The sequence below is a fragment of the Nesoenas mayeri genome, assembly GCF_963082525.1.
Source record: "Nesoenas mayeri genome assembly, chromosome: 2".
NCBI classification, from domain to species: domain Eukaryota; kingdom Metazoa; phylum Chordata; class Aves; order Columbiformes; family Columbidae; genus Nesoenas; species Nesoenas mayeri.
In genome coordinates, this window is record NC_137543.1 from 8,956,678 (window position 1) to 8,972,544 (window position 15,867).

A 15,867-nucleotide genomic window follows, 5' to 3' on the forward strand; every position below is an offset into this window, starting at 1 on the left:
GTAAAAAAAACAGTGTGCTTCAACACTGTTGATACATGTTGGTACATTGCTCTCCAAGGCAAATGCAAAACTCCTGAAAAATAAACTTATAAATAAAACAGTTATGGTCTTATCCTGTTTTCCTGAAAATAAGACAGGGTCTTATATTATTTTTTTCTCCAAAACCTATTACTTTTTTTCACATGTATAGCTGCCTGGACACTATTTAACTTTTTTTTTTTTTTTAAATTAACTGTATGTAGGGCTTATTTTTGGAGTAGGGCTTATATTTTGAGCATCCTCAAAAATCCTGAAAAATCATGCTAGGGCTTACTTTTGGGGTAGGTCTTATTTTTGGGGGAAACAGGGTAGGTATAAAGCTAAATACCCACCTGAACTAGAAGTCATCAATGTTTGTTTATGTAATCACTAATACGGTGGATATTGCATTTTCACAAAATCACAGAATGGTTGGGGTTGGAAGGGACCTCTGGAGATCACCCAGTCCAACCCACCTGCTAAAGCAGGTTCACCAGAGCAGATCACACAGGAACGTGTCCAGGTGGGTTTGAATGTCTTCAGAGAAGGAGACTCCACAGCCTCTCTGGGCAGCCTGTTCCATGGCTCTGGCACCTCAAAGTAAAGAGGTTTATCCACATATTCAGATGGAACCTCCTGTGCTTCGGTCTGTGCCCACTGCCCGTTATCCTGTCATTGGGCACCACTGAAAGGAATCTGGTCCATCCTCTTCACACCCACCCTTGAGATATTTGTAAGCACTGATAAGATGCCCTCTCCTCTTCTCCAGGCTGAACAGACCCAGCTCTCTGTCTTTTCTCACAAGATACTCCAGATCCCTCATCATCTTGATAGCTCGCTGCTGGACTCCCTCCAAACTGGCCTACTTATCTGCTATTAAATACGCAGATGTATCAGGTTCATTAAGATACATGTTTGTATTCTTTGGTCATGAATTAAAAAGTCTTGGCTATCGATGGGCAGTGTCAGCACGAGCTGTGCTGCACCTGGTAAGGAACAACCCCAGGTTCCAGTGTAAGTTGGGGAATGACCTATTAGAGAGCAGCGTAGGGGAAAGGGACCTGGGAGTCCTGGTGGACAGCAGGATGACCATGAGCCAGCACTGGGCCCTTGTGGCCAGGAAGGCCAATGGTACCTGGGGTGTATTAGAAGGGGGGTGGTTGGTAGGTCGAGAGAGGTTCTCCTGCCCCTCTACTCTGCCCTGGTGAGACCACACCTGGAATATTGTGTCCAGTTGTGGCCCCTCAGTTCCAGGAGGACAGGGAACTGCTGGAGAGAGTCCAGCGCAGGGCAACAAAGATGCTGAAGGGAGTGGAGCATCTCCCGTGTGAGGAAAGGCTGAGGGAGCTGGGGCTCTTGAGTTTGGAGAAGAGGAGACTGAGGGGTGACCTCAGTAACACTGATAAATATGTAAAGGGTGAGTGTCAGGAGGATGGAGCCAGGCTCTTCTTGGTGACAACCAACGATAGGACAAGGCGTAATGGATACAAACTGGAACACAAAAGGTTCCACTTAAATTTGAGAAGAAACTTCTTCTCAGTGAGGGTGACAGACACTGGAACAGGCTGCCAGGGGGGTTGTGGAGTCTCCTTCTCTGCAGACATTCAAACCCGCCTGGACACCTTCCTGTGTAACCTCATCTGGGTGTTCTTGCTCCATCAGGGGTATTGGACTGGATGATATTTTGAGGTCCCTTTCAATCCCTGACACTGTGATTCTGTTCAAAGTCCCAGCCTCTCAGGGTCCTGGGACAGGGTCGCGGCGGCTATGGACCCGGCAGCGCAGAGAGGCACGAAAACTCTACCCCAGCAGGCAGAGCCCTGCGTCACCCGCGGCTTGGGCGGCGACAGGAGGTGTAACCCCCTAGTCTCCATGTGCCTGAGCCGCGTCCCGCCGGGATTCGAACCCCCAACATACCGGCTGCGGGGACCGGGAATCGCACCCCGGCGTGAGCGCCCCGTCGCCGCCGCCCCCGCGCATGCGCACTCAACCGCCGCCGCTCAGCCGCCGGGCGGCGCGTGCGCCCCGCACCCTGCCCTCGCGCCCCGCCCCTCCCCGCTCTCGCGCTCTCTGTGCGACGGCGCTTGAGGAAGAAGCCGCCGTGTCGGAGGCGGCAGATTCGCCATAACCCGCCGCCCGGCCGGTCTCTCCCCCCCGCGCCGCCCACACCGGTTAAAATAATATTTTCTTTACCAAAGGGGGAGCCCCGCGGGGCCTCGGCACGGCCCGCTGGCGCGAAAGTGATTTTTGTTTTTCCCCCCCCCTCCATACTCCCCCCTTTATTAGCCAGGCCGCGCCGCCCGGCTCGGCAGTTCCCCCGCCCCGTCCGGCCCGGTCCCGTCCCCGTCCCCGTCCCCGCCGCGGTTATGGAGGCTGCGGCTGCAGGTGAGCGGGGCCGGGCAGGGCGGGGGAGCGCGCACGGATCCTCTGACCGCTGCGCCGGCGCTGGCTTGGGGGGCAGAAAGCAGTTCCGGCGGCGCGTGTTATGACGCTCCATCCGCACGAGAAGTAGTTCCCTGGCAGGCGGGCTGTTGCTCCCCTCCCCTGAGTGGCGGCTGAAGCGGGTGGCGGCAGCGGCTGCCGGCCATCCTGGGGGGTTGTGGAGCCCCTCACCTGTGGGGCCGGGGAGGCGAGGGAGGGCGCGGCCGCCAGGGGCGTGTGGGGGTGCAGGGGCCACCCCAGCGCAGTGTCGCGGCACCGCGCGGGTCACTCCGCGGTTAGGGGCTCCGGGGGCGCCGGCAGCCCCAGCGCGGTCCCCGGGGTCCCCCGGCTGGCTGACCCGCCGCTGCGGTTCAGGAGAGAGTCGGGAAGCACCTGGAAAAGAGCAGCTGCCGGCAGCCTGCTGTTTGTGTTGAACTGATGTGCATCTGGATTTAAAACATTGGTGATTTTCTTTGACAGCTCGTGTAAACAGGTTTAGCTCAAGAACCTTAGGGTTCAGCTGCAGAAGGGAGATAGGTTAAAGTCAGATGCTTCCATTGCCCTGAGTGGTGCCCAATGACAGGATGAGGGGCAACGGGCACAGACTGAAGCACAGGAGGTCCCCTCTGAATATGAGGAGAAACTTCTTTCCTTTGAGGTGTCAGAGCCTGGAACAGGCTGCCCAGAGAGGTTATGGAGTCTCCTTCTTTGGAGACATTTGAACCTGCCTGGACACCTTCCTGTGTGATCTGCTCTGGTGAACCTGCTTTAGCAGGTGGGTTGGACTGGATGATCCCCAGAGGTCCCTTCCAACCCCAACCATTCTATGATTCTGTGTACCTTACATTGGCCTGACTTCTATGGGGATTCCAAGTATAGGTAAAATTACGCAGTCATGGTAGCCCCAGTAATATTGTGTGTGTGCTTTTTTGCATTTCACAATACCCGTGTGTTCCTTGCAGTACAAGTTTGTGAAATGATGCAATAATTTAATTAATTACCCTGTGTACTCAACTTTGGCTTCTGGTTGTCACTCCCTGAGATAACCTTGTCTTCTAAGTATCAATTTAAATGTCATTTTATCTGGTCTGTGGATTATTTACAGACAATTAGTTTACAACTCGAAGAGGATTTTGTGCCAAAGAGAGCAGCACTATCAGGGCAATAACTTGTATCTAAACAGCAGAATATCCAACAGGTGTTGTGTTACTTATGTGCTAGTATAGAAACGTTTTAGGACTGCTTTATATTGCCTGTTCCAACTTTAGATAAGAAATTCATTATCTTACTACAATTACTACTGCTACTAATCCATATTTAATCAAGTATGTTTGTATTAATAAAATTGTTCTGAGTGTAGTTGAACCCATAAGTTTCATGAGTGTCTGATATGTTTGATATTGCAGCTGCTGAACTGCGTCTGACTTCAGATGCATTTCCCATATTTGTGCGTCTAAAAATCAGGTTCAAAGCATTTCAGCCAAGGCATCGTGGTGCCAATGGCTGATCACATAGTTCGTGTTTGTTCTTCGAGAGGGTTTTTGGTGTTTCTGGTAGTGCGGCTGTGTTTCAGTGGTAACTTCTGCAGTTGTTGCTTTTAGCCACATGAGGGCAATCTTAGAACATTTAAAAAAAAAATCCCAGTGTCTTACTGTAAGTCTATATTAAGGTGCTTTTTTTAATGATGGAAAGACACTTTATTTATAGGGTTGATAAACTGATTATTCTAAACTGCTGAGGTAAATTAATTTCCTAGTTTTTAATCCACTTCTGCATTTTGTATATTCTAGCCAAGATAAGTGTGTTCAGGCAGTATCTTGTTTTGGAGTAACTTTTTTCAGGAACTTTTGTAAAGCTGATGTGTGTAAAGGGAAAAAACCAAACAAACAAATGTATGCTTTTATTTGCTTTCATTACCTAAATTTCAGTAGCTTAAAACTCAAGTTTCTTTTGACAGGTCTAGTAACAAACTGTTTAAATACAATATGCTTGGTTATGCAGGGCCTGTTAGGACAGGACAAGGGGTAATGGTTTTAAACTAAAGGAGGGGAGATTCAGGCTGGACATGAGGAGGAAATTCTTTACACTGAGGGTGGTGAAGCACTGGCCCAGGTTGCCCAGAGGTGGTGGATGCCCCATCCCTGGAGACATCCCAGGCCAGGCTGGACGAGGCTCTGAGCAACCTGATCTAGGTGAAGATGTCCCTGCTCATGGCAGGAGGGTTGGACTAGATAGCCTTTGAAGGTCCCTTACAACCCAAACTGTTCTATGATTCTATGGTGAGAGTGTGAGAACACACTTCAGACAAGAGAGATAAGACCCTTGTGCCCTTTTCCTCTTGGGGTGGCTGTTTCATCATGTGGCACAAAGCAAGCTCTGGTTTCTGGTAATACCCGAAATAACTCTGAAGCAGGTCAGTATAACATGGATACTTGGTCTCCCAGTAATTCAGTATAACCATCTGAAATTGATCTGTAAACAGCAGAACTCTTGCCCCTTACTAATCTGTTTCTCTGCCTTTGTGTTGGAGTTTATGATGTCTTTATGTCAAATATTTGGAGATCTTCAGAGGTACTCTTATATGGTAAAATACTGTAATATTTGAATGTTACAGTAACTGACCTGTTTGGAAGTCTACATAGTGCTATTATGACTTAGAAGGAATCTAAGAAAGCATAAATATTGTGGATCTGAATTTTGTGGCGTGCCTGATGCATCGTGTCGCTAACAGTGACTCGTGATCAATGTCCGAATAGAGAAGTATAAGAACAGGGTAAGCACGTCCAGAGTACTCTTAGCCCTTCTTATGGGCTTGCTGAGCCTCAAATAGCATCTTTCCACATCCTAGTTCTGGAGAGACTTCACCTCCAAGAATTTGAACTCGAAGTGGATGTGTTCCAATCTTACAGTTACGTGAAGAACTGATCCCTCTCTTGTTCTCTGCTTCTCCCAGGGCAGGGAGAGATCAACTGAAAAGACCAGACAGTAGTTTTAGAGGGATCATTTGCTGCTCACCTCCTCTACAACACACATTATTTCATAGTTCTACATTGAATTTTTGCCTTTTCTCTTCCTCTCAGCTCCATCCTTCCCAGGCAGAAAAATTCTGATTTATTTAACAGTTTCTCATATATAGCTGTGCGATGTTGTTGATTGTCCTTATCTTTGTACCTTTTAAGAATTATTTTTAAAATTATTATTACTATTATATTAGTTTTTCTGTTTTTCAAGTTAGAGAAACAATATCCAAAGATGGAAGTGTGGACTTTTGCAGCAGTAATATTTTCTCATTTTTATATGCCTGTGTGTTACAGCACCATCTGTTCCATGGCACTGTGAACTGGATGTTTTTGGTTTTGAGTAGTACAGCTCTTAGCTTTGTTTTCAGGCTGTCTTTAAAGTATTTACTGGAACTGGGAGATCTTTAATAGAAAACCTCTCCAAACCCTTATAGAGCGATAGCAAATTGAAAAGCTTGTTTTGCTATGGGCTCACCTTCTTTGAAGGGTCTTTTCAGGCACAGATTACTTTTTAGTACACAGGCTCTCAGGCAGGCCTGAGGTCTTTGTGAACAAATGCTGCTTTCTGCTTTTTGTTTTTCAAGTTGGTAATATTATCCTTATCGACTTGTCTTGCTGTTTTTTCACATTTAATTTGTCACAATTTCCAGTCTTTTTTTGTTTTCCTCGTTTGACAAAACCTCTAACTTTTATAGATGTTTTCTTCTACAAAAGCTTCCTTTCACTGCTATTGAGCTGTGCTGGATTTTTTTCTTCCCTGTTGTAAAATCTCCTTTGATGATCAGTATCAAATGTGATGCTTTTCAGTGAGTCTTCATGCTGCTTTCAATGATTTAACTCTTCTTTAAACCTTTTTATTTTATTTTATTTTTTTTTTTGTGGTTTGTTTTTGTTTTGTTAAAAATGCTTTTTGGCCCTTTATCACTCTCTTATAAGGTTTTTGAGTGCTTTTTTATCAGGTGTGATCTACTTTGGATAAAGTCGAGACCTGTTTCTTCTCCTGTGGTTTCCCTGACCTCTTGCTTAATGGTGTCTAAACATTTAATCCTGGTACCCTGTCCTTACCTGGTATTTAACCAATCCCCATAAGGGTAACTGAAACCTGCAATATATTGTTGTTTCTGCCTCTGTAACCTCTTTTATTCCCCTCAGTGTGCCACAGTGATTCTTACCACTGTTGCTCATGTAGTCCCAACACTGTGCTGTTCTGTTCAACGTAACTATTTCAGTCCTTGGGGATTCTGTTGCTTGTTAAAAAAGCCTGTTAATCAGATTAGACCCTGAGCTGTTTCTAACAGATGACATTGCTTCACCACCAATACATCCCGCTTTCTGCCCTCCATATTTAGAAGTGATAGCGTCCCACTGGCATTGCAACAGTATTTTTCAGAAGCTTGTTTGAATGCAAGTCTGTCAATAATCTTAATCTAGACTAGGCATTCTGATTTTGTCACCTTACTCAGTTTCTTGCATTACTGGAGTATTATGTAGATTTATCTTTTTAAAAGCAACTACAAATAAATGGAAAACAAACCCAACAGCTTGTTTCAACTGTTCTTTGTTTCCTGTTAAAATTTTACTAACTTCTGTGTTACCCTTCATTTGAAAGCAGTCTTTGTGATTTTACTACTACAAGATGAGCCACTTGGATCTTTATGGTCTTTCGCACTTGTCACCTACCCTTCCATCTTTAATTTTAAAACAGTTTCATAATCTCTTAATTTTGGGGTTGGATGAAGCCCGCTGCTCCTCTGTTTTTTTTTCTCAACATGTAACGTTCCCTTAGGATTATACGAAACTATCTGCTTAGTTCTGCTCACAACAGCACGGTCCTGCATTCATGTCCTGAGCACCTGAACGAGTGCTTTTGTTTTCTCTGTCCTAGTATATTTGTATTGTGTAGCTTTTAAAATGCAGTTTATTTCCTAATCAGAAGCATTCACAAAATTCAGTGTAATTTAATCTTATATACTGTGTACCTCCCTGTAATGTCCAAGAGCCTCTATAGATGTAGATTACTTCATAAACTAAACTTGTGGCCTTGTTAGAAAAAATGCAGAATGTATATGGTTAGGGTTTCCATAAAACCATATTAAGTGGTATTGATTTTAGTATAATCTTTTAGCTTTTGCAGGAATGCATCCTCTTATCAGCATTGCCATAACTTCCTTTTGTAATGTCAAAATAAAAAAATGCTTGTGGCATTTAACTAATGATAATTAAATTTTCCTGATTACAGTTAGCAGCTGAAAGTCAGAATGGACATGCTCAGGTGCTCCTGTTCCTTGATTGAATATATTCTGTATTGCAGGTTTTATCTCCATAGTCATCCTATGATGGTGAATTAAAAACAAACAAACAAACACACACCCCAAAAAACAATTGCTTTCTATCCAGAATAGTTCAGGTTCAGATGAAGGAAGCCCTAAAATAGCTTTCTGTTCTCTCTGGTCTGCTGGTTTTTGTAGAGATAATTTGTCAGTTTTGAACATGGGATACTTGTACTGCTGCTGTTCTAATGGTTGTAAATAGCAGCGGCTTTTCTATACTTTCTTTTTAACGCTTACTGAGGATGATGCTTTTGGATAATAACTTCTTTGTTCCATGCACCAATAGGTGTCCAGTGAATTTTTATTATTGCATCTAACTGTGGAGTTCTAGTTACTTTTAACTGTTGCAAAGCTTTAGAGGCTGTTACATAAGTTTTTAAATATTGTCTGCATTGAAAGAGAAAAAGCTGAAAAGCTTTAGGTATATTAGAATGATTTATGGTATAAAAATACAGATAGATTATCTCCTTTTTTTCCCTTGTTGTGTGTGACTTATGAAAATAATTTATTTAAAAATAAAACCAAACCCAACCCCTAGCCTACTTTTATATAAAATGAAAGTTTTTCATTAATTAAAATTGACTCTAGACTAGGTTTTGTCATACAATGGTCAAAAGTATATATGTCAATAATACATTACCTGATTCCCTTAAACACTGTCAATTTTGGTGATTTCTTCAATATGAGTGTTTCTTTCTTCCCCTTTCTCCCCTTCCCCCTCCAACTTTGGAGCAAAACGGGATGGGTTCTGTTTTATGCTTTGTGAAGAGGATTGGGAATAAGGGAGGCTGCTTCCTAGTCTGAAATTTGCTGTTTGTTAGTAGCATCTGTTAATCTCTTTTGGTTAGTATAAAGAAAAAAACAAAAATAATTAAGAAATACCTTGAGATCTTTGGAAGAATTATGAAAAAAATTATATGTTTTCACTTATGTTTTGCTTAATGTGCTACTTTTCCATTTAAGAAGAAAATAACTGTTATTTCAGTGCACACCTAGCACAGTTTATATGGGCAAACTGAAGATAATGAATTAATACAAAGCGTGTTCAGTGAATAGAATGTTCCAAATGGGTTTTGGCTGAAACTTCTGTTGTTTGTTTACCTGTATGCTTGATTACTGTTCCTTTCTTTCTCTGCATATTTAATTGCTGTCTAATTAACTGCTCTGTTGGTTTCCTACATAATTAATTATTCACTAATTAATCATTGATTCCCTGCATAGTTAGTTAACTTATTGCTTATTTGATTTTTACACTTAATTGACTATAATTCATTGTTCTATTACTACACCACCTAATTAGCAACTGGTTAATCAATTATCATTTGCTTACTCCTGATCTAGTTGTTTAGGCCTGCGATCAGCACAGTTCATCCTCTGCTTTATGACCTCCTTTTTCAGTTGTTCTTTCGAAAATCATTTCTTTACTCGGTTTTGTTTCCATCTCACCTCCGAGCAAATCACATGCGTGTTCTGCTGCTTTGTGCACCTTCATTAACTCTGTTCTCTGCCACATGGTTTTGTTCCAGCGTTACTTCTGTGTGATGGTTTCTTGTGGTTTTAGTACTTCTCATGAATCCTGAATTCTTCTTGGGAAGACTTAAACAAGGATTTGTATAATCAGGTGCTTTAAACAAGCAAACAGACTTTTGGGGATTCTTCTTGCTCTTCCACCCCTCTGCAAGTTCTCACTGGGAGGTATGAAGGATAAAGTGTGTGAGTCAGAACTGGTGGAGGATGAGACACGACACACAAAGCAGTGAGCCTGAACTTTTATGGAAAACAACTAGCAGGTCAGGAAGCAAAAACAATGGCAAATAAAACCTCAAAATAGGAGTGTTGTCTAAATAATGGAATTTAAATATTTAGTGTTAGTTAAACCTTTGGGTCAATGCTCATAAGTGTTGTAGTGTGAATCTTAAATGTGTGTTTACATGTTGAGAGAACAGTTGTCATCTACTTAGTCAATAATGGGCTTCATTCACTTAAAAAAAATAATAATACTAACTAGAGCAGAACTAGTTCAAAGGAACTGATTCAGAGGAACATTTCCATTATAAGCGAGCTGCAATCACAACAGAAATGCGTGTGTGCTCAAGACGGCAGAATGCCTGAGCAGGAACCCTACCGAGTTCCTAAGAACACCTTGAGTGTATTACACATCTCACGTAACTGTGCTTGTGTTACATACAGTATACTTCAAACAACAGAAACAGTATTTGGGTTGTTCTGCAGAGGTGTTTTAAAAGAAACGAAGGCATATTCTGCCTTTTTGTTTTGAGATAGTTGTATTATTTCTGAAGATGAGGATGCTTTTGTTACAGCTTCAGGTGCAAATAAGTGTAAAAGAGAGCCAGATTTTAACATTGAGAACACCTTAAAGATGGATTTTTCTTGAGTGGGGTGAACTACATAACTAGTGTGTTGTGACAGGGAATAGTATTAAATAGGGGTAGTGATCTTTGCTTGGGATTGCTTTGAAAACAGGTCCCAAAGTGTAGCTTCCCTGTTCTCTTCACCCCTGACTCATCCCAGAGTTCACAAAATATCACTTTATTGCTGTATTTATCCAGCTAATCTGTGGTTTGATTTGTACCTCAAATAGCATCGGCTGTTCCAGTTTGATTTCAGTGATGTTATGTTCCTCATTTTCCTTAGGGAGGCAGAGGGGAGAGGAACAATATAAACCAATCTCTGGGTCTGGAGTTTTTATGTACGTAGCTGAAGAACAAGCGTGTTGTGAAAATTGGTTCCTGGTTGTTGTTTTCACTGAGGGAATCACGAACTGTTGAAAATCAAACCATTAAAACAAATGACAGTGGTTTTAGAAAGCAAACAAAGTCCTCTGAATTAACTCTGCCAACAGTGGGTGGATTTCGTGTAGGTGGATTTTTCTGAATTATTAACTTGCACCCTTCTTTATAGTTAGTTACTGTCTTGAGGCTTTGCTTTCATATCACAGCTCTAGTACCAGCAAATCAAAAACAAAACGAAACACCCAAACAAACCAACCCCATGAAGTTTTGTCCAAAAAGCTCTGTAAAACTGTTTAAAGCATTGACCAGAAAAAGTTTTAATGAAATTCTTCATTTGCTGCTGCTTCAAAGGTTTTTAGTGGGTTAGGTGTTTTTTTTCAATGAATGGGAATTTTTCATAGAACCTGTATGTCAAAGCACGTGAATTACTAGATGTTTTTATTCATGTCAAATGTTAGTATTGCCTCTGAGGCCGATATGATGTGTTTTGGTTTGAGAGCAAAATTTAAGCCCCCTCCTTAAACTTTCCTCCTATTTCTGCCTGTTGTTCTCCATGTAGATGGGTCAAGATGTGGCCTGAAATTTTTTCAAATACTGGGATAAAGGACAAAAAGCCTTTCTGTTTGTACAGCTCTGATGTGAATGACCAAAAGGAGAAAGGAAGATGATGTGATTGCATAGCTATGAATGTCATATGATGTGACATTTTGTGGTCTACAGTGTTGCAGATGTTTTCACCTTCCACCCCACTTTTCAATTAGTGGTAGAGCCACATCTAGGGATAATGACCCCTGAAACCAAGCACTCCACATTTTTAACTCACAGTGCATGCTCACAGTAGCGTGCTAAGCCAAAAGTGACACATCAAAGGCATGTTTATAATAAAATATATTTATTTTATAATAGTGTAGTGAAGGAAAAGTTTCCTTTTATCTTTTATGGCATTTAATTCTTCCTAACCTTCTTTTGTTTCCATCACTTACACAGGTAATTAGAGATTTAGACTTACTTAGGTGAAGTAAGTGGAAAGGTGAAGTACATGTAGCAAGGAACAGCGAGATCCATGAAGATGAATTAAGATTTTGGGCCCAGCTTCTCTGTATTTCAGAGCTACTTTGAGAAAGATAAAATGTTTTGCATTTCTACCAGTGTGATACTCATCAAACCTGGGCGATGACTTAATGTCTTACATAATTTTTATCGTGTGTTTGAAAAAATATGAAATTGTAACATTGTCTGATGCTGGAAAGGAAAAAAGAAAAAGGTCTTAATCTATTCTGCTTCATTTTGGGTCTTCTTAGAAAATTTCTAAGATTTGAGCCAGATGTGGTTTTTTTTTCCATGGGCGGATATCTGGGTAGAAGTTTACCCATTTCTTGAATTAATTAATTTTGGGATTTACTATGAATATCTTCATTTCGTGGTGTAGCCATCTTTATTTCAGCTCATTACTGTCTGTTAAGTGTATTAATGTTACTGATAGTTACTATATTAGCTGAACTGAAATCTCAATAACTAGTGGTACTGTAAATAAATTTGGAAATATTAACTCCTCTTTTTAACTTGTTTTTCAGGGATCAATTCCATCTTCATGTGTAAGCTTTGTAACTTATTTTCACCAAATCAATCCGAACTGCTGTCTCACGTCTCTGAGAAGCATGTGGAAGAAGGGACCAATGTGGATGACATCATTATTCCGCTCCAGCCTCTAACAGCGCCCACAAACATAAGCAAAGAGGGAGAAGGTACTTTTATAAATTGAGAGGAATGTAATTCTCGAAGTCATTTAGTTTTTTAGTAAAACCTGTGGTGCGATGATTCTGCATTGCATATAGAATGATTTACATAGCTTGTTTTAATAGTGGTTACTGTACAACTGCCAACCTGAATTTAATTCAGTGCAAAATAGATCGGAGGACAGATGTGGATAAACTCAGCATGTGATAGGGGATGATGACATCGGTCCATTAGTTTTAAATGTCAAGTATAGCAACGTCTGCTTCCTACAGCTTTGATTCGAGCTGTGGGAAGACTGTGTGACAGCAGCGGAAAGCAACCAGGACACTGTGGATGGGACTCTTGGTGCTCAAGAATAGTGCTGTGCTTTGAGTTATCTAACTTGTTGTTTGTTGTATTTTGGACAATTTTAATATTCTATTCCAAAAAGGAAGTGGCATGATTAATAATTTGTAACTGTGCTGTGATACTAGGGAAAAAAAGAAATCTGCTGGTCAAACTTTGAATTAGTTCTACAGAACGATTTTACTCTGCAGTGGAAGAAGTTACATTCATTCCATTTTTAATGGATTATGATTGCAGTTCTTTGTAATGTTAGCAATGGGTTCAAAATAATTCAGTCTTGATAATTATATCTTCTTTTAGACCCTTACTGAGCAATGGATTTATGTTGTTGCTAAACCTCTTATTTAACAAAACTACTAGGATTTCATAATCATTATGATTTCTAGATATTAAAAAGCATGTGCTTATGAATGAAAAACACTCAAGTATCATACTTAGATTTTTTTAAAAATAATTGTAACATATGGATATGGTATTTATTCATTTATTTACCAGCAGTAATTCAGTAGCTATATTAACTTCTTCACCATAAGAAGATAATTCTAATTAAAGTTATATAGTATTCAACTGTAGCTGCTGTCTCCTCAGACGACTGGTGAGGAAAAATTGCACCATATTATTATTTCACACAATGCCTAAAATAAACAGTGCATCAGAAGATGATAAACAAATATCAGATCCACATCAAGTTCCAAAATGCCATTCTAATTTTATTTTAATTGTGCAGACATAAAGAAAGCTTCTTTCTTAAATCTTTTATTCTTGTTAGCCCTTCACTAAACTGTATTTCTGGGCACAGTGAGACTGGTACTATCTAAGGTTCTTATTCCTTTTAGTAAAAAGGCTCTTTTATGAACTCCTTCTTGCATTTGTGTCAGGGACTGTCTGTCCTTTCTGTGTTGCATGTTGTTAAGTGTGCATTATACATTTATGAGAATAGTATGTAATTACTGTTGTGATCTGAAGCAGTAGAAATTAGACATATGCAGTCTTTAGGAAAATAACTTTGCAAATCTAATTATGCAAAATATAACATTCATAAGTTACATATTCATAGGTTACCTTTTCATTATTCTTGGTGAATACTTTTCATTGTCTGCTATGGTCATATGGTGCCACCTTTTTCAGATTATGTTGCCAAACTCTTTGCCATCTGTTGCTAGTAAGGATGTTAAGGTAAATTACTTTGACATAGATTTCAGCTTGTGTTATAGACATACTTTAATATTTTTTTTGCCATCACACACATTGATTGGAGAAGAGGCTGATCTGAAGTCCTATTCAGTTATTTCCTGTGTTCTGTTTAAAAAATAAAAGGTATTTCATAGTTGAATATAGGAATTTGAGGAGTTCTTATTTCAAGGCATCAATTTTTTCCCTCCTGCTATGGAATCTGCAGCAGATGAAACTTTAAAAAGCTTATAATATACAATTTTTTCTCAGTGGACCCTTCTTTGTAGTAATTGAGTATTGTCACTGAAAGAAGTGATTGATGAATGACAGTAATAAAAATTACAACTTCCTTTTAGTTCTCGTTGGCTGATAGATGAACATCTTTTTGTCCTTTGAAAGCACAGTTTTTCTTCCAGCTATTGGTAAGCTCTGTAGCTGCCCCAGAACTGGTGTGAGTGAGTGAATCCTGAGTTGTTAATGCAGCTCTCTGTTCTGCCTGAGTAATACATTAATTATTTTGTAAGTACTACGAAAAGTAAAATGTAAGGCAAGTAATATGTGTTTGTTACTCTAATGTTATTTTATTGGCGGTGCTCTCTGCTGAATTTTATTTAGTCACACCCCTTCCCCATAGTTAGGTCATGATATTTTTAGAGTTGATTTGAACCATTTTGGTGGGATGATGTTAGATTTTTTTTTAACAAATGGAACCACAGGTACCGGGCAGATGTTGCTGTTATACAAATTATGCATAGGTCACATTTTGTCCAGCACTGGAATGTGGCATCTGTGTTTGGGAAATGACAGATATTTACTGATTAACTGAAGTCACACATAACTCCATTTTTGCATAGGGTTTCCATTCATAACTTTTTATAATGACCCTTATCTCCTTCAAAGTGCTTGTCAAAGCTCTCTTTTTTTTACTTAGTCAGATTGGCAATGGTTTGAGGGACAGCATGGGTAGCTCTAACGTCATCTATTCATTATACTATTCTGTAATGGATTGTTTTTTGTTTTAGGCTATGTCTACATTATGAGATACACACTTTCTGCAGCACGGTCTCCAGGCCTGATCTATTGATCATTAAACCTGGAATAAAGTTAGTGTCTGGGTATCATAATTTTCTCCAAGGAGTTTAACTCATTAAGATCACTTAAAAATGTGGCACTTGAATCAGCCTTATCCTCACTTAGACACAAAGGATGCAACTAGAGCATAAATTCAGGCTTTGGGGAGTAAGACGTGTTCCTACATGCCATAGTATATGTACATCACAGTAACAATATAAGGCTGTGGATAAGATTTATTTGCATATATCTGTATCTCACTTTGTGCGTAAGATTCTGAATACAAACAAATACAGTTGTAATTGCTTAAATAATATGTAAACTTTTAATACTGACATTTGAGGAAGATTTCATGTTGCATAATGTATTTAGCTGTTAAAACTTGCTCAGGATGTTTAGGTGAACACTTGCACAAGTGCTTGATGTCTTCTGACAAACTTCTTGTTTGACTCATGCTACAGCTCACTGTGTTGAGCTACTTACACAGGTTTGGATTCAAGGGTCATTTGATAGGGATCACTTATCTTCTCCTCTTTCAGAGTCATAAATATTTGCCCCATTACAACATTAAAATGGTGTATTGAAGATGTTTTGTACATGTGTAAATTGAGTTATACATGGGATTGATTTAAGGCTGAGGGGTAGAAAACCAGAAGAGAAAAATCCATTATATTTTTACAGTGTATAGTCTTAACAGTTTCTTGCATTTTCCTGTACGTAATAAAGTAACTTCAGAAAATTCTACCCTTTAAGAGTTGTCCTTTAGTGAACCAATTTTGGCAAAGCTTGTTTTCTGGGCAAACACTATATTGAGGGCCATCAAGCCTGGCAGAATCCACAGTGCTGCTGTGCCAGGATCTACGTGATCTACAGACTAATGATCTATGTGATCTACAGACTATGAAGAGTTTAAAAATACTCAACAGTGAAGTCATTGCTATTTTAGTTTTATGCTTACTTTTGTTTAACTTTATTTAAAACAAAACATTAAAAATGTCT

At 40.1% G+C, this 15,867-nt stretch overlaps 1 protein-coding gene across 1 annotated transcript in view; it reads left to right on the forward strand.

Annotated features, from left to right (window-relative positions):
* Nucleotides 1-2,125: 2,125 nt before the first annotated feature.
* The window catches only part of ZFAT (zinc finger and AT-hook domain containing), an 87,907-nt gene continuing 74,165 nt past the window's right edge, over nt 2,126-15,867 (forward strand). Inside the window, exons 1-2 of the mRNA XM_080339912.1 lie at nt 2,126-2,403; nt 12,117-12,287. Of these exons, the coding sequence (XP_080196038.1) occupies nt 2,385-2,403; nt 12,117-12,287 (190 nt within the window). The 5' untranslated portion in view covers nt 2,126-2,384. The remainder of the gene's footprint in view (nt 2,404-12,116; nt 12,288-15,867) is intronic.